This window comes from Adelges cooleyi, unplaced genomic scaffold (genome assembly GCF_023614345.1).
Source record: "Adelges cooleyi isolate 19-005CV unplaced genomic scaffold, UGA_ACOO_1.1 ACOO_flye_CR_arks_rails_tigmint_CR_PRNA_651, whole genome shotgun sequence".
In the NCBI taxonomy this organism is placed as follows: Eukaryota; Metazoa; Arthropoda; class Insecta; order Hemiptera; family Adelgidae; genus Adelges; species Adelges cooleyi.
This window is the reverse complement of record NW_026096352.1, coordinates 6,615,604-6,635,811: the sequence shown is the minus strand read 5'-3', so window position 1 is coordinate 6,635,811 and position 20,208 is coordinate 6,615,604. Positions and strand designations below refer to the sequence as shown.

Below are 20,208 nucleotides of genomic sequence, written 5' to 3'. Positions count from 1 at the left end.
CTTCTTTGTCCGTTTCTAGTATTTTAATGGACATTTAATTTGTATATTGTTTAAATTGTGTATAATAATAATACCAACAACAACAAATATAACTATGAAAAGTGTACCTAAGTGTAAACTATTTATAAAATAAATAAGGGTACAAAAAACATGTGTAATCTAGTATTGTTGTATCTATATAATGCATGCAGCTGCGACTAACACGTCGGTTTGCGACTATACAGTTTAATTGGGAAAAAAAAAATTATAATGCTACGTCTTATAGTATCAACAAACATATAAAAACCATCTGGCGTGGAAAGAAAGTAAATGTCTTGATTATGATGGTTCGATGCATAATCGTCTAAGAAATGGTATTTTAAAATTGGCGGATTGATACTTAAAGAAAATTTATCAAACGACCTATTATTTACTAAATCGTTTGGGTTTTTTTTGTCTTTAAGCGATGAGAATTTTTTAATATGATTTTTCAATAACTTTTGTTTTACATTGTGGACATTATTTTTTTTTACAAGCGATATAATGGATAATCAACGACCTATATCCTACGTTATGAAATTTCCTTTAGGCGAATTATGAATTAGTTGTATTTTGTATACAGGGTGATTGGTTAAGTATGACTTAGTCGATATCTTAAGGGTAAGTATAAGGTATTTGACTATTTTTTTTAATGTACTAGGATGTAGGTCTAATAATTTTGTTTTTATATTTTTGTCGTGTCTTTAAAATTCAACGAAGACTCAACATTCTGCATTAATAAAAAAACACTAGTTTTATTTTCAAATTAAAATGTTAACAAAATTTGCCTATACCAAAGAATACCTTAATAAATCGAAAAATCTATTGGCCTATTAACATGAACTATTTTAGTCACTTTCTAAAATTTCTACTGTATGGATTTTAAATAAATTATGTTTATTGAAAATCTCTATAGGTAGATTTTGAGATGCTTTTTTTAGATAATATAGCATTTTTAAACTTTAATATTACTAAATTAATTTTTTTGTTTGGATAATATCTATATTTAATAGAGGTAATTATAGATTGGTGGAATCTAATAAAATTTGTATCACGGCAAAGTAATTAAGAATGTATAATATGTTAACATATTAAATATGTCTGCTTCTTAAGATTTAATTATTTTTTGGAAAACCCCATATTTTTTGTGAATTTGTAAGTAAAATTTTTTTAATAATTTATATATATATATATATAAAAAAGTTAGTAAATATTTTGGGTAGCTAAAAATAATTTGAAGAATAACAACAATACATTTTAATTAACGCCGGAAAAAATCTTGAAACTTTGTGCAATTCGGAAAAAACCTTAAAAAACAAAAAAGTTGCTAATAGTTAGTAATATAACAATATAATATGCAATGTATGCAATAGTTGTATACTGTACGTCATGTATTTTGTACACGATAAATAATAATATATATCGTTATGTAACGTGCGCCCAAAAGCGTGTCGGCCGGCACGTCATCTTGGATAGTTTTTCGGACTGCTGAGCATTGCTGGCGTTTGGGGGGCACGGGCCACGCAACACGTGGTAAGGCCGACCGCACAGACCGTAACGGTTCGTTCGTCCGCCATCTGTTGTGTACGGTGAACCGCCGTTCCCCTCCGGTTTAATTTTTTTCTTTCATACTTTATTATCCATTTTTTTTTTAATTTTAAATATTTTTCCTGTGTGCAGGAAGAACGCCGGACAGCAGACGCGCTCCAGGTTAATTAATATCACAATACAACGCGTAGGTAGACAGAGGTATACGGTAAAATAAATAATATGTTGAGCACCTATATGTATAGGTAAGCGCGCGTGCGAGAATAGATTTATAAGCGCGAGGGTGATTATGCGCTTTTTTTTCGGGTGGGGAGAGAATATATTATTGCTTTGTCGCCATATAATAAGCGGCTTACCGCTCGTGTACTAGCAGTTTGCTTTACATTATACAAGTCAATACATTAACAGTTGGCAATTTAGATACCAATTTATCTATTTTAACATGTCCGTATATCTTTTACATTATATAATCTTTACTTCAGATTTCTCTCTACCTATCTACCTATTGTTTTTACTTGTTAGGCCTGTCATAGACCGTCTATGCGGACGCTTTAGATGGGTCATAAGTTAAACATAATTTAATTGAACGAATAGAAAACCAAAGTAAAAGTAGATCCTACCTATAAATCTATCATTTATCAAACATTAAACTGTCGACTAGCAATATGTTGACATTATTATCTACGAAAACACATGGTTTGATTGCACTGGCTGTTTATACATTAAAGTGTTGACTAAAAATGACTTTTGCAAACACCAGTATTTTTTTTATAAATTGCGCATAATAATTTATTATAACAATTAAAATAAAGTATATTTTTAAAGATAGGTAATATATTAAGTTATAACAAATAAATAATCAATTGAAAAAAGTATAGTACAAAATTAAACAATCAATTAAACAATTAATCAATTAAACAACCGCTAATTTACCAAATAAAAAATAATTCACTGTTATATAACTATTTGTTATATAATCTAAATAGGTACTTACAAATGTACTCTCGTGCGATTTTAAACTAGTAGTTAAAATGACACTGATTCCTTATTTGCGACAAACATAAATTTAGCTTTGGTATTTTTATAAATTTAAGACCTAAAAAGGAAAATAGTAGTAACTCCATTATTTTAAAGTCTACGCTAAACTGGTTCTAACTTAACCTAAACGAATTGACCTAGAATGTTCCTGTATCGTTTAATAGGGCGTATTGTGGTTTTGATTTTATTTTTATAATTGACAAATTGTCATTTTAATGAGATTAAGTTTATTAACAGTTGTTGCTAAATTAATCAATTATGTTCCTTACAGTTGGCTGTCGTAATAAGCGATTAAAGATAATAAGATTGGGTATAATTATTGATAAAAGTTTTCTTTTTAATAACTCTAATTCGTCCGTGATAGTAGTATGTTTTATATCTATCTAGCTATGAGTTATTAATATTCAAATAGTTGCCCTCTACCTTTCAATGCATGTGCATGATTGTATATTTGTTTAATTCGTATCCGTATGTTTATAATTATGGAGTAGATATCGACCAATAATGTTTGTTTGAAACTAAGTAGGTTAATGGGTGTAACCGAATAAGTCGACAATTAAAACTACTATTATGTCTAATGTATTCATCGATCTATCAAATATTTAAAAATCGTGGACAAAACTTTATTTCTACTGCATAATTATGGGACCTCTATGCCAATGGCGACTCGTGGTGATTTGACACAGGAGTGCGCTAAAAATTTTTTTTTTAATTTTATGATAAAATAAAGCCACCCTAGCCACAACGACTGTCGCTGCCTAAAGTATTATACGCTGGTGCCCGAATTGTGCGACCAAAATCATCGCACAACATAGCTTATACGGCCGCCGCCGCCGATAATATGATATTATATTTATGGGTAGGTACTACAAATCGGTTAAACGGTTTAGGAAATATCGCGGGTACTGGGTGATGTCAATTTAAGCGTATTTAAATAATTGTAAAAAAAATTGAAAACTGTAAGCCTTAAATATTCTGAGGTAATATTTCATGAATCACTCTGTGTTATACATTTTCTTCGTTTCCATTTTCCCTGAATGGCGAGACCTTTTTTAACATTTGACGTCATGTGCATGTAAATACATACAATTTTCTGATTGATAGATAACCTTTTCAAATAATTCATAGCATCAAAACTTAAAGAAAATATGTATTTCCAAATAAAAAAATCTAAGCTTAAAAAGCAGTTACTAATTACGCTTATTTGACTAAATTATTAATTATTACAATTAGCTATCCAGCTGCGTGGAAGTGTTGCGACGAATTACTGAAAAAGTAAAAATGTACCTTCTAAGGACCTACTATATAAAAGGAATATAGCTACAATCTATATATATAAGTCAGCGTCGATAATTTTTAATAACGTTATTATACATATATAACCAGGTACCGGCCACACGACCGTCTTGTTTGGAAAGGTATTGACTTTCCGCTCACGTGTCGGTAATATTACTGTTATTGTTGACACACAGACTAAAAAAAATAATAACTTGGGATTAACTTTGCACGGTTAACCGCTTTTTTATAATAAATTACTTATATATGCTTTTTTTCAATTATGTTAATGCGCTTTAGAGATAATTCAATATTTTATAATGTATATTTTGTATTTATTGTGTTTTTATATTTGTGAATAGTATTGATGGCATAGTGCACACTGTACACGTATCATAAGTGCATTATTTGGTAAATTCAGTTATTCGTTGCTATCTAATATACCTGCATGTGCATTCTGCACATTGTGTAAGTACCTACATATATTGAAAGCCAGAGATTCGTAGTTTTGATGTTAAGGGACCTAGATGTTTGATATCATATGGTACTATTAGCTTTTAAACGTCGTTTATATAAAAATTTTAAAAATGCACTTAAGACTTATTGTGTGGAGTGTGCACTATGTCGCCGATGTTGTCTCGCTAGCCGCTGTTACATTACCCGCTTGTTGGTAAATGATCGGCGTTATCCCCTGTTGGACAATGGTTAACTCATATACACCTACCCGTATAGAGTATAACATAGTACATTGGTTATAAGATGAAGCCCTATAGAAGTCTCGTTTGTATAATAACATGGTAAAGTACGGTGACGGCCATATCTATATCTTTTTTTTAAATATTATATATAAGTATATATATTTTATATTATACGAGTAAATACACTGAACATGATGTGATGAAACTTTTTATTTTGTCAAATGTAAAATAATATATTTTGTTACTTGTTAGTAAGACGGATTCTGCGTACACAATATTGAAGTGTATTTTATTAATGTGTATACAGGTTTAGGACGCTAAACGGAATCAAATTATATAAATAGAATAATAACCAACTTTTAATGGTTGATATGGTTCTGATTAGGCGGGTTTAAGTCTATTATTAAAAAGTACAATATGTGCTCAAGTGAACAAATATAAGAACAGCGATTAGTAAACGCGTTAACTATAATGCTGTGCTATCATAATAATATAATATGTCAGTTCAATTTTTATGTGACGTTTCAATATAATATTATTAAGTGTTAATCTAGTATAGCAGTGCGTATAATTCTGCTGATTGTAAATGTACAACACAACACTGTTTGAATAAGTAATAGGTATATAAGGTAATTAAAAACGTTTTTTTTATTATAAGGCTCTTGGTTTTTTTCCATTATTAAAAATAAACTCATTTCATCTCTGGGCAATATTAGATAAATTCATAATGGGACAACTTTAGGGATAATTATAATAATTACTTGAAACTATCTTTTCTCTCGCGTGTGAATTTACCTGTCATGTTGAGGGCGATAATATTATGTACATAAACGGCGTTAGTAGGTATTTTCAATGATACATTTCGAATAAAGATTATGCAGTTTTCTAAATATGTCCAAGCAAATAACATTCCAACTAATACTTTAATTGTATGTGCTATACCTAATCTTACATAAAAAATCTGCAGTGGGCGACCATAACCGGTCAAGTCAAATTTGGGCGAAAATAAGATTTTAATTGATTTGGATTCAGAAAAAAAATCTTCTAAACCTTCAATTTATTTATCTAAAACTAGACAAGTGATTATGGCCACTCGGCGACTACAGAATAGACATGCTAATCTTACCTATTTGAAGATTTTTTTTCTTCAACATGACTGGGACTATTTTTTAAATTTATATAATATTTGCAGTTAGCGGATCTAAATTTAGTGAAATCGAGTGTGTTGGAAATTGGGATTAGCTGAGGTTAGTTTAGGGCGACTTGTTTTGACATAATAAATGTACATATCATAGTGTATAATATAATAATAAAATATATACACCTAGGCGCAACTAAGGAGCTTATAGGGGGACTTATCCCCCTAGAAGCTACCCCATCATACAATTTTAATGATGTACATACTCTTAAAATGTTTTATTTTAGAATATTGTTGTTTTTGAATATTTTATTTTACATCTAATGGTTTGAAGATAAGAATTATGTTTAGTCTGGTATAAATAATTTTAGCACACCCTAAAATGTAGGTCTAGTGGCGCTTATGTTAATATACAGCGTAGATAGCCTAAATATTAATGTTTTGAATGGGAACTCGTATGCTTACACAACCAAAACAGTTAAAATAAAACAGTGGGCCGTCTGCTGTGGGTTTTCAATTTTCCCGGCCGATCACCCGCATTGTTTCTCATTTTGGCACGTGCTAGTTTATCGGCGGTATGTATAACACCGAAATTCGTAGGTTTTTAAAAGACGGACATTACGGGCGATACGAGGGGAGGGGGAGAGAGGTAGCCGCTTTCTTCGGAAGGTCCTTAACACTTTATAGGTAGGTACTCCGTTATTGCTACTGTATTATGTTTTGCCATCGCGACTATTAGTTGTACTTCTAAATACTTAAACATAGGTGTTTAATATATGCACCAATACGATACGGTTGATACTTTATTATTATAATATAATATTACAATAATAATCATATTTTATTCACATAATAATAATAATATGTATTAACCATCAGTGCTGTCGAAGGGTGGGACGTGTTAGTGTGTGTCCCCTCACCTGTCCCCTTTTCTGTCGGCCTGTAGCCAATGGCAGACGATCTGTGCCGGCCCGACGGGAGGAGCGTCCTGCCGAGCATTGGGCAGGCCGTTTGCCCGCATCAGTGTTTACCCCGAAGCCGCGACCGCTTCACTGACTTGCACTCGGTATAGACGGTTACCGTCAAATTTGTCATAATAATAATTGTAATACAACATACTACTGTAAGACGGAGTAAACGATACGGATTTTTGTGTTTTCTGAACTGCCGATTTGTTCAGAGGTTTTCAGATTAGAATTTTTCAACCTACGCCAATGTACTCCACTTTGTCTGTTTCTATTACATATAGGTGAGTCATACAGTTTTATTTTTAATATTAGGTGTCACTACACAAAAAAAAAAAATAGTAACACAAATATGAGATTATTGCCACTGTTACTAACGTAGGTTTTTGTATTTAACAGTTTATGTGGACTATTTTATATTTATTTGTTCTATTTATATGTATTAATTATTATTAATTTTATATTCTACCAGTGTACTGTTATTTACGACAAGCTATGCATTTTCATCATCTATAAACAATCAATTGACAATTAATTACTTATAAACCATCGTTTTTCAATTAAACATTTAATCGAGTCAACTTTAATCTACTTAACTTACTTTAATGTCCGGCCGGGTTGACTATAAAATGTTGCTGTTCAACAAATTTCTTTGTAAACGCGACTAAATGTTTTTTTCCGTGTACGACGTTAGTAATTTATAATCAACTATTTTGTAGAAAATTTATTAGCTTAACCTAACTTAACAAGATATGTGTGTTAGGTTTATAACTAAAAAAATGGGATGATAGTTTTCATTGGCATGCCAATTCATTACCATTCGATTTACAATATTCAGTGAAGGAGTAAATAAATATAATATAATGCATAGAGTATTTACCTATTTATACATATTACTTTTGTAAGGAACTGCCGTTATCTACAACGCCTATATTTTAGAAAATAATTTCAAATATTAAATAAAAATATCGTAAATTTAACTTGTTTACTGATTTATTATTTTAAACAAATTACAACGTGGATGCAGGGGGGCATTCCATTTTAGGTCATTTTTTTATGGTTCACTATTTAAGTTAACATGTAATATAGGGCGCAAAAAAGGTCTTGTTCCTGAGTGCTTTAGTTTCTAGTTATGCCATTACTCTGAAAGCAGATAAATTATACCTATTAACTACTCACAATCAGCACGAAATTATAAAGCTTATTCAAAAATAAAAAAGGAAATCATTAAAATAATATTATCTTTTAATAATAACAGTTTTAAAGTTACGGTTAGATTTTGTATAAGTTAATAGTTAAAAAAGAAGCATAGACTTAATTGTATAGTACTACAAACAGCGCATTTAAATCTCTCATACTAAATCGCCGCGCTTAGAATTTTTTTTGTAGCAAATTGTTTTTTTTCTACAGTTAATATATGTTTTCCATGATTTTGATCATTCGGTTATATACCTACAATTGCAATAATTTTAAGACTATTTTATCTCTATAAATTCCAATTAACGCACTTACTAACAATATAGAAATATATTTCGGATATTTCTAAAGTTATAACACTTAATCTATAACTGCTTTGTTTTATTGACAAGTCTAAGTGTGTTAGTTCTAAATACATGTTGTCGTAAATTATTGATTAATTTAGTAGACTAATGAACAAGTTTTTGATAATTTTTATATATATTGAAATCATACATTTTATATTATACAGGGTGATCACGCAATACCAAGTTAGGAAGGGGGTAAAAACAAAAAAAAATGGTGAAAAATTTAGATCACATTGCATAAAAACACTATGTAAAGAAAAAATTGAATTGCTTATTAAACCTCACCTTGTATTTAGGAATATATTAGTTTTAACAAAAATGTATCTCAGTTCATATGAAATTTAATTTAAACGCTCCTGATTAAGATTGAGAACTCTCTAATCCGATGATACACTGTTTTTGGCCGTCGGTTAGATTGAGACGATTACGGTTGTTTCCATTCAAATGTTTATTAAAAAATAAACATTAATTTCTATATGCGTAGTAAGTACCATATACAGATATACTTACAACAAGTATTCATTTCGCCTACATCGTATATTAAGACATATTGTAGATTGTTGCAAGTTGATTTTTTATACAACTCTTAAATGATTATATCAGATTGATGTTTAGTAATTCCAGACATTTTTTAATTCAATATTTTGAAATAAAAAAAAATATATATACTATATTGCGACAGGTTTTGAGCTCAAACCCCGGGTTAGGTGACTTTTATGTACTTATGTAGAGAAGTTAGGAAGTTATGACTGGTTGGATCACTAATCAGTAAAAAGTGAATAAATAATATTTCTAGAGCGCAACGTTGTAGCAGTTTTTTTTACCGTTTAGGGTCTTGAAAAAATGCAACAACCCATTTTGTTTAGTAGAAGAATACAATTATTCAGTAACACGGTACAAATTTTCAATTTGTCGATGCGTCGTCGTTGCCTCGGAATGATAAATTATTCACCTGACCGATGACCTGACCCATAATAATAATTAAAGAAATCAATACTAGTGTGTATATTAGGGGTGGTATATGCTTAGTCTCGATGTCACGGCAATAGGCAATTAGTTAATATTTCAAAATCTATATTCTTCACTATGCATACCGTATACTTATATAATGATAATTATACAGAGCCCTTGGTAAACACCCAGATCCTTTAATAGTTGCTTTAGAGTTCGTTTTAGCATACTTCTTCGAATATTGATTATTTTAAATATAATCAATATTATTTTATAAGTATAAAAGTTTCAAGAAAATCTTCAAACATCTTTTTATTCCCTTGGATTAGGTCATAATATATGAATAATCTTGTTAAAGTTCAAGGGGTGCAAGCCCGATTTGTAATTTTGATAATACCTCACAAAGCAGCTCGCTGCACTTGTGAGTAAGTCTTTATTTACCTTATCAGCCACATTAAAAAATATATGTAACATCATTGATTAATCAATAATATTATACATGTTTCGTTTATTTATGTTATGCGTGCATCATTATTAATATTTAAAAATATATAAATTGTATAAAAGAAAAAAACATTTAATTAAATAGGAAATAGTTTTCCAAGTTTCTGATAATATAATAAAAATGTGTTATGGTTTGCAATCGAGTTTATATCATAAACAGTTATGCTATAAGTATATAATTTAAATATATTTTTTATTGGAAATGAAAAATTAAGTTAAATTAATTTTGTAAACAGCAGTAGTCTATACTGACAAATTGAATTAAAAAAATAACGTGAAAACTTGGATCAAGGACTTTGATTTTTGCTGAATATAAACAGGTATTAAACAGTATAAATATGACACTTAATAGTTAGTTAGTATTTTGAAGGGAGGTGGGAGAAGTTTATTAAATTAACAAAGTTTTAGGAGGTGCAAATGCACTATGTTTGCATTCCCGAGATTACGCCTATGGGTTAAGGTTAAAAATCATGTAAGTCTACAAATTCAGTTTAAAGCAATAGCGTCCTTTTGATCTCAGATTTGACTTTTACTTGATCAAGTAAATGCTCAATAATTGTAGTAGTAAAATAAAGACAAATTCGTTACAACCTTTCGGATCGACAAATCTTCCTAATGTAATTGATAGTGTACTCTGATAGTTAAATTTTTTTTTTTTTTTTTATCGAACATTATTATGTAAGCAAATATATTACAAAATATGAGCTATATGGCATATTATGATTATATTCTGAACTGTATAGTTTTAGATATAATAATAATGTCATTGATTTAGTCATATAAATCTAGGTAGTACAATATACAAAACAGTAAAAATGTTATATTTGTGTAGATGTTGATTACCATTCGAGCTCGTCGCCCCAGCAGTCATCCAAGGATCGGAGACTGCCGATGAAGTTGGGACGTTCAACAAGCACGACGCCGTCCCCACAGCACAACCAGCACCACCAGCCGTCCATGTCACCGACGGCAGGCACTAGCGTCCGGTGGTCGCATCGGAACAGCGCCTTCTACCCTTTCCGGCACACGGATAGCGTGGCGGCTGATCTGCCGTTGTCCATGTCGGCTACCGGTGTAGGTCACCTTTCGCCTTACGGCAGTTTCATCAACGGCCTCGTACCCGTTTCGCCGTATCTATGGCCGCTGATGATGCCGTACTCGCCGTTGTCCAGTTGTGGAGGCCACATGATAGCAGCGGCCGCGGCCGCCGCAGCTGCTGCAGCCGCCGCTTCCTCCACTACCCCTCCGTCATTTTCGATGACTACCACCGCGGTCAAAGTAGAACAATCCTTACAGTTTTCTCCTGACCGGGCAAGTGTGGACGCCGGCCAGACGCCAGAAAAAGCAAAGTTCGGTAAGTCATTTACAAGTTGCCATTTTTTCTTACAGAAATAAGTAGGAGTATTATGATATAGGTGCGTTCCGTATATTCTGTTTAGTTAGTTATGCTGATTACAATAAAATTAGGAGGAATTTAGCCGGAGAGTAAACAAAGGAGGAAACGGGGATTATGAAGTGGAAATTTAGTTTGTTGCAAATTTAATTTGCGTGAGTAGTGCTGTACCAAGGATTTTGTAATGGATGAGGGGGCGGAATGAATCTGCCAAGACCAGAAGAAGAGGATTGCACAAACAATTTAGACATTTAATGCTTCATTTAAATTAAATGGACCAACCGTGGGACATTAAATGAAGTTTAATGAAGAACCACTAAATGTGTATGAGTTCTTTAGACCTTTAATGAAAATTCATGCAATCCAGAATAACTTTTTCTAAAAATGTTGCCCGGTCAAAACCCATTTTGAATGAATAATTTTAGATTTATTTCGAAGGGACTTTTCATCTTTGGTCAGTATCAACTGATTTAAAAAAAAATGTAAAGGAATAAAATAAATAGATCTACAGTGGCTATTATCAAATTAAAAAAAAATATACTAAATCTGTAGTTAAATTTATGATTATGGGTCACTAGTGTAAATACGTATACTTAATATTTTAAAAAACCACATTTCTGACAAAATACAATATTTTTATCATGCCAAACTATGAAGGATATTTGTGACTTTTAAAATAAACTCCATACAAATCATCACATTATATCCTAAATTAAATTTACTCACTTTCTAATTAATTAACATATTATGATAAATAAAATGTATTATGTAGGGTATATAATAACATAGGCAATTGAAAGGGCATAAACATCCTCAGCCTCGTCAGTGTGTGGAAGTAAAAACCAATATTTTGTTGTTTAAGAATAATTTGTGGGGCTTAGGACTAAAAACTACAAAAGTATTTTTTGAGATCAGTATAAGAATAAGACTTTGGCAGGTTAATTTTTCATAGATTTTTTTTAATTGTACAGCCAAAGATGTAACAATAAATAATCATACATACATGATATTTGGTAAACCGGTAAATGATAGTATGTTAATTGTGATAATAAAACTGATTACAGATGATGTGTCGGAATCACCGTTGAACTTGTGCATGAAAAAGAGGAGTCAAGAGATCTGGTCTCCCGGCAGCCTTTGCGAAAAAGAAAAATCTCCCTTGCCGATGCAGTCAAAAAGTTTGACCGACAACGCGTTGGGCGTAGAAAGGTCTTTCCAGGTTAGACCGCTCACCAGAAGTGTACCACACGTTTCGAGCACCCTATATAACGCCTAAATACACGCACACGCACATCACTTGTCTAAGTAATTCGCTCTGCACTATTATTTTTACACGCAACTCTTTACGTTACACTTTTGATGTGTATATTTTAACGCTCTTAAAGCTCACTTTTTCATGAAACATATTATCTTAGTTCTAGATATTAGATTAAGTAGTTACCAACGCAACGGCGTAAACATTTTTTGTTTTAGTCGAATAAGCGAACCGTCCAACGTTTGCATATTATACATGTATACAATATTTTTAATATTTTTTAATAACTACGATACCAGATTTTCAATAATTGATCACATGAAAACTATCAACTATAAATTGTTATCTGTTTTTTAGGCTTGCGCCTTTGGTTTAACTAAAGTAGTTATAATTATGCCATTAAACATAGGTCGTTCGACTATTTTCCCACGAACCAACAAAAGTGGTTAAATATATTAATAATAATTTTGTTATGACACCATCGTTGGCTGTGTCCCGTTTATGTACATTAATTTTCCACCGCATTTTGATTGTCGTAAATATTCAAACAGTTGTTGGCGTTAGAACTTCATAATTATACAAAAATAAAAATGCGTTGATTTTTTAGTGTTTGTTGTCTTGGCCTATATGAATAGACTCGGTCAGCCAAATCTTTGCTCTTCCGTCTATTCCACACACTCCCATTACAGGTCATTATGTAATTCATTAAATAATAAAAAATACAACCACTGTTTATTTGGTCTACCTCCAATCCCTCTATAGTCTATACTACTGTTTCTTGTTATTTCATTTCCTTTTCTTTTTTTAACACGCTCAACCCATTTCAATCTATTATTTTTCATTTTACCTACTATTGGTGCAACTTAACAAACCATATTTGCATAATGATATTTATCACCTTTTCACTTCCACTCAACCGAGGACCGTTTCTTCGTATCTATTTCATCTACTTCCGTTCTCAATTGTTTATCGTCTAATATTCACATCCGTGTACTTTATCTGGTTATACTTTTCAAAATTCATTGGAAATGCGGTGCTTGTATAGTATGATATTACAGTTGTTTAAATGTAGCACGGCGAAAAATATTACTACCGATTACATATACGCGTTCCGTGACATGTTGTGAGCGACAAAGATAGCGGTTTGGTTTTAATTCGGTTTTAGCTACAATATACATATTATGTGTATGTTATTTATGTAGGTAAAATATGTATAATATTACACACGGTAGTTGCGTGGTGGGTTTTTTGTTAACGTTTGCATTAGATTATCTCTTATCGAAAAGTCATAAAAATGTTGTTTTATTTTTGTTTTACTATTATTCATTTCGAAAAAAAACTGACACAGTAAAACGACTTATTGGTCGTTAAACGTGGATACGCACTTCGCGCGTTAATTGGCAATCAAAAAAAAATAAAATAAAATTTAAACCATCGGCCGACGATGTCGTCACCGCGGAGCGACAATAACATTGATAATTATTATTTGACACTGCGTGTGGGTTAATTAACTAAATGACATTTGATATGTGACACTAATAATATAATTAAAAATATCGTGCGCGATACAAAAAAAAAAAAAAAATACCTGCTCAATCAAATTTTTTTGACGATACGCAGCGTAGTGAAATCATAGTGAAAATTAAAAAAACTGAAGCCACTAATGTTGCGTGTGTGTCTATCGCTGCATTTATGCAGTTACATGTATGCCCAAGAAATCGGATCTAAAAATGGCGGTATGGTATGAAGTAAACGAAAACATGTATATTATTTTGTCTTCACGTGTCGACTATTTGATGAGATAGTGTATTATGCGAGAGCAATAAAATTACCCGTTTTAATTTTCTGCCGTGCGTTTTCGATAAGACACATTACAATATTATAATAATAATATATACGTACAGTATATCATTACGGAAACGGCTTCGCGCCTAACCCATTAAGATACAATTGTGTGTAAAAAAAATATATGTACACTATATTACATATGTCGTTTTAACGACAACTCGGATTAATGGCATGCGGGTGTTCGTTAATATTATTTTTGTTTAAACTGCGCGCCTCCGAACGATTTTTAATTTTCTGATGTCATGTGGATGTGTTGGTGTAAGCCACAAAACTAATAATAACCGCTTCCATGCACGGACTACAGTGTTTAAAACACAAGCGACATGATGTATATTATATTAGTACGGTCACGCTACTAAGTAACAGTATTGTATATATTATTATAAACTGATAAACATGTATACGTAATCCAAAACGGTTAAATCAGAAGCTTGTTTAGAAATGTAGTTAGAATTACACGAGAGAGCTTAGAGAGCCGTTAGTTAGAGGAAATTTCGACCAAAAAGAAATATTTAAACGCATTGCTGTTTGGCCGTTAAGCTTCCTATAGTTCCTTGCATATGATTTCGTCTTAAATGATCTGTGTTTTGTTTGTTTGCTAAACCGACGCTTTTCTTTTGCTTTGCAGTGCAAATTGTGCGGCAAAACGTTCAAGAGGTCTTCCACGCTGTCTACGCATCTGTTGATCCACTCGGACACCAGACCGTACCCGTGTCAGTTCTGCGGCAAGAGGTTTCACCAGAAGTCCGACATGAAGAAGCACACATATATCCACACAGGTAAATTGGTCGTACAAACATAATTGTATTACAATATCGACGGAGAACCGTTTAAAAGCACATATTACAGTTTTCTCTATTTAATAATTATTCACTTATAACAGAACTTGAATTTTGTTATTATGGTTAATTGTAACAATTCGTTAAATTATACAAATTAAGTTAAATAAAAGTTTGGTATAATCCCCCAAAAAAATTAGGTGTTTAAAAACAACAGCGCTTGTGGTCAACCTTAAATTTAGTGCCCGGATATAGAGTTTCGCCCTAACTTTTTTTCTGGAATTCATCACTGTTGTAAATTGTTACTTTATCAATTAGCGTAGGAATGATAGCGACTGTTGTCTGATAATCCTGAAGTCTGTATGGTGTGCGTCAAAGGAGCTTACTAAGACTCGTGCGTTTAGGTACTATGGTACCTAAATAGGTACATAGGTACATAAATAAAAATCCGATATCGAGTTAACGATAACACCTTAATTTAATTAAATTTTGGAATCCGAGTAAGGTAGACTGTTATTGTTGACTGTGCCGCTTAAATCACATTATTTCAGATTGGATCCTCCAAAATAATATTCGCCTTTGAACTGCGGCACGAGGCGTGTTACCCTCGAGAGGTTTTGGGAGTGTGGCGTGTGCCGGCGACGGTCACACGCACACGATAAAAAAAAAAAGTGAAAAAAAAAACAGGCGGTTAGGTAAACGAATAAGTGTGCCTTAACGGTTCGCTGGAGATTCCACACACTCCCGGGGGAAGGTTGTAGGCACGCGGGGGGCGGCGGAATAGGGGTAAGAGTGCAGCGTTATAATATAATAATAATTGTGTGTGTACACCTATAGAGTAACGGATGGCTATAAATAATGCACGACATTTCTTATTCGACGGGCCGGACATAGAAAGGGAGCCATTAACACAAGTGATGCGAAACCTTGTGTACACACTATAATATACGTGCCTATACAATATAATATTCGACTTGTCAATATTTATTTTAACGAACCTACGGGGGGGGTTCGGGTTTTTGATAAATTGTAAGGAAATTAATTTATCTGTCGCGCCAATATTTAGTATAAAGGTTGATTTTTTTTTTTATCGGGAAAAAGTTTTGAATAACAAATATACACGGGGCCCCGTTAATACTTATATTTTTGTATATAATTTAATATGCTACAATTTCAATAGTAGATAATAATGTATAAATCATTACCGTAAACGTAATGTATGCCCATTTGAACTAGAACGTGTGTAAACAAACAATACTATTTTACTTGACGAAAACACGAGTTTAGAACTCAATAATTCATCGACTCCCGTGTCATCATCTTCTCAAACAATACAAACCACCAGTGTTCAATATTTGTGTTGAATAATTGTTGTGACCTATACGATTTATGAGATGTATTTTTTTGTCAGAAACTAATGTTAGTACCTACATATTATATAATATGTATGAATACAATGATTTTCGATCACATTTGTCGACGACTTGTGAATAATCAGATACATAAGTTTATGTATCTGTATACATTATATAATATACGTAAAATAAATTATGTTTACTTCGACAATGGAATCTCTGTGGTATGAATCGTACCTAAAAAAAGTTTTAAATTAATTAAAAAAAAAACACTTTTAATGCAAATCTGTTAACATATTTCTTAATCGGTTACAATCGTTATACCTATACAAAACCGATCGCTGATTCTCTTTTTAAATACAACCGTATGCCTTATGTTTGCGTGACTTAAAGCTTATGTATTGCTAGTTGCCGAGTGTTCGGTACAATAATGGGTGACTCGTCGAGAGAGAAGACAAGTGAACATCTAGCGGGACCATCATTCTGGCTATTTAAATCCCTAAAATTGGTAGTGTAATTATTGTAAGAAGGAAAAAACATTTTATATCTATTAAACACTCACTGGCGGATTTGTCTTTACTTCAAAGCATTTTACAATACAAATGCACGTTTAAGAAACTGATAGTTTATAAAGCGCAGTCGTATTATACTATTATTTATTGTGAAAATGTATTTTTCTCCGTTGGGCGATCTTGCCTTCACATACATAAATACATTGTTCATTATTAAAAGTGTTTATATATAAATACAAAATTATATTTCAATGGCGTCGTTTGTTTTTGCAGGCGAGAAACCTCATAAGTGCGTGGTGTGTTACAAAGCGTTTAGCCAGTCGTCTAACCTGATCACTCACCTTCGTAAACACTCGGGTTACAAGCCGTTTCCCTGCGGGCTGTGCGACAAAGCATTCCAGAGGAAGGTGGACTTGCGCCGGCATAGGGAGAGCCAACACCCCGGGTCTCCAGCTCAACAGTGTCATATCACCAGCACTACAGCCGCCGTTGTCGACCACCAGCAGCATCAGCCTTGCACCGATAACAGCAGCAGCTAATACAGGCGTTCTGCTCTAACCCGGCCTAGGTTTTTACTTTTTACCCGCCTTTCCCTTCAAGTCCTAAACATGTTCCAACAATAGCTCCCGACCTTACGGCTAACATTTCAGTAATCACATAGAAATAAAAGGAGAATGTGAAAAAGAGAGAGAACGTCGCATATAGTACGAATATGTTGTATATTATAAAAATATTCAATCACTGGGAACACGGATGAGAGACAGCTAGGCGGCGCTAGCAAAGTTCAGTCTTAGACACTTTATGATTTTTTTCCCCTTTGCCTGTTGAGTTACATGCCGGCTAACCTAAAAATATGACATAGTCACCGGTATTGTATCAAAAGTCTATGTAAACCTCGTTTGTGGGAAAAACGAACAAAAACCTGAATCGCGACAGTTGTCCAATCTAGTCCGTCCACGCTTACCAAAAATAAATCAATTGATACATAATTATACTACATAGCGGTAATCTTCGTTTAAAATTGATAATTTATTTCCCCTCGTTTCCGTATTGTAAACATGTAAGATATTTATAGAACATTATGTTAATTCGATTTTGTTGTTATTTTACACCTGTCCTGAAAAAAATATACGTTGTTATTATATAATTTTCAAACCGATGCGGTTATATATTTTGTATACTCAACAAAAGCATTATTTTTTAAATGTAGGTGACGTCATGTGCGTAACATCGTATAAAGCTATTATAAAATGGAATTTAATTTTGGCATCTTAAAAAAAATTAATTTTACTGCGCATTGTCGAATTAATAAAATACGAATTAATAATATCGTTAATGTTTACCTGAACGACCGTTTTTTCTAATTAAACAGTTTTTCTTTTATAGTCAAATAATAGAGCCAAATGTCTTTAGTTTTTTTTATAGTCAAGTACCATTTTATTTATTGATAAAACGAAACGACATTATAAAAAACATGTAAGTGTATGCCGATTGTGTTTTGCGTTTAGAGTTGACTGAAAAGTCATTTAATTATTTCTATTATTATTATATAGAGGACCACTACCAAAAGTGTTATATATAATTTATAGAATTATTTTTAGTTAAGTAAAAAACTTAAGTCTCACATAGTTCCTTTTTACTAAAATTAATTATACCTAAGTAGTCTATAAATCCAGAAACGGCGTTTTGTAGACTACTTACCTATTTATTTATTTATTTATTATTATTACTATTATTATTATTTCAAAATATTTAACGCGTTTCGGAAACGAGTTGAACCTATACTTGATTAATATTATATAATATAATTATTAGTTTTAGTTTAATTATTTTTAGTATTTTTACTATGTACATACAACCACCAAAGAATACGTACGGTTAGTAATAATTACTATTATGTTTTTCACACGTGACCAACGTGCACACCTTGCACGAACGTTGTCTTAAAATGACGCACATATATTAACACATACACATTTACACCTACACCTATCTTACTTTTTCCTTCTTAAAAATAAAATAAATATACTTATTAAATCATGTAAGCATTTTTATTTTAATTGTATATTTACGCTAATAGAAATGACTCGAAGAACAAAACTGAAATATGTATAAATGGAAATAAAATAAAAATTGATAAGTCTTTAATCATTTAGTATTGTTTCTTTTTAACCGTATTAACTGTATACCTGTATAATTTACTCCATTGTACACTCTCCCGATTGAAGAAAAACCACAAATAGATGAAGGTTTTCTTATTTTACGTTTTCCAAAGAAGACCGTTTTTCAATTTTAGTAATTACATAACAGACGTTTGTAATTTTTTTATATACCTACAACAACTGCGTTCGTTGTACATTATATTATACACGTTACTATGCCTCCGTCTTGGCTTTACGAAGCCACACACACTTGCCCGTAACGACACCTGTCGCTGTGGCGGCCAACAAAGTCACCTGCGCCTTTAAGCGCACCAAAACGACCAAGGGCGCCAGGTGTATAATGGTAACATCATGCACGCCGATAAATAAATATCGCTAAAAAAAAAAATGATTACGAGACAAGACGTTTGTATCACATTTATATGAAACTGGATAGTGCACTTTGTCAACTTTAATGATAACTGAAATATTGTTAAACTAGGAGTGACTAAATCCTAGAAACAAAATTTTAAAATAGATTTCGGTGATTATAATTTAGTTTAAATGCTTGTTCAATTCGGTTTATCTCCGGAGAAATTAATAATTAACTTCACGGCTCTTATATATAAATTTATTTTTTTACATTATTTACACAACTTTTCGAGAGAAAAATTATATTGTGTAAATCAAATAAAAAATTATTTAAAATGCATTTAAATATTGAATATTAAATATTGGATATGTTAGGTAGAATTTGATGATTTTAAGAGGTTATATATTATGATCTATGATCGTAGAAGGAATAACAATATCGATAACGGTTTTAAGGCCGTCACCCGAGACCCACTCGTGTTTTGAATGGCCCGTTGAGCCTATGCTTATTATCATATTATATATAACGTCTAAATTGTAGTCTGTAATATATTTTCATCAATGTTAATTATTGCATTGACGTTGGGCGTGTTCTCAGTTACTGTGTAGTGTGTACGAATACACGCGCTGCCCTCTATTGAACTCTATGTAATGTGTTTAAAATGTATTATTTTGGCCCCCAAAATAATACATTTACTTGTACACTATTATTATTCCTTCGACTAGATAATAGCACTCACATAGGGTATACTAGTTGTACACAAAATTTGACCAACGTTGTATGCGTTTAATAGAAAGTAAAAACAAGTCTTGGCGACTCCTTCAAGACACGCGAAGAAAAAGGCTTTACGGGATACATTTCCTGTAGCTTCCC

At 32.1% G+C, this 20,208-nt stretch overlaps 1 protein-coding gene across 3 annotated transcripts; it reads left to right on the top strand.

Annotated features, from left to right (window-relative positions):
• The first annotated feature begins 5,093 nt into the window (after window positions 1–5,093).
• LOC126844485 (zinc finger protein 205-like) lies at window positions 5,094–18,908 on the top strand. Of its 3 annotated transcripts, XM_050582725.1 has the most exons (6): window positions 6,754–6,964; window positions 9,916–9,999; window positions 10,512–11,033; window positions 12,137–12,291; window positions 14,804–14,954; window positions 17,095–18,908. In XM_050582725.1, exons 3-6 carry the CDS (start codon window positions 10,571–10,573, stop codon window positions 17,358–17,360), a joined length of 1,035 nt encoding a protein of 344 aa, XP_050438682.1. In that variant the 5' UTR covers window positions 6,754–6,964; window positions 9,916–9,999; window positions 10,512–10,570; the 3' UTR covers window positions 17,361–18,908. The 3 variants fall into 3 exon arrangements, with proteins under 3 accessions (XP_050438683.1, XP_050438682.1, XP_050438680.1); XM_050582726.1 differs by lacking the exons at window positions 6,754–6,964; window positions 9,916–9,999 and adding an exon at window positions 5,094–5,206; XM_050582723.1 differs by lacking the exon at window positions 9,916–9,999.
• Window positions 18,909–20,208: the final 1,300 nt, after the last annotated feature.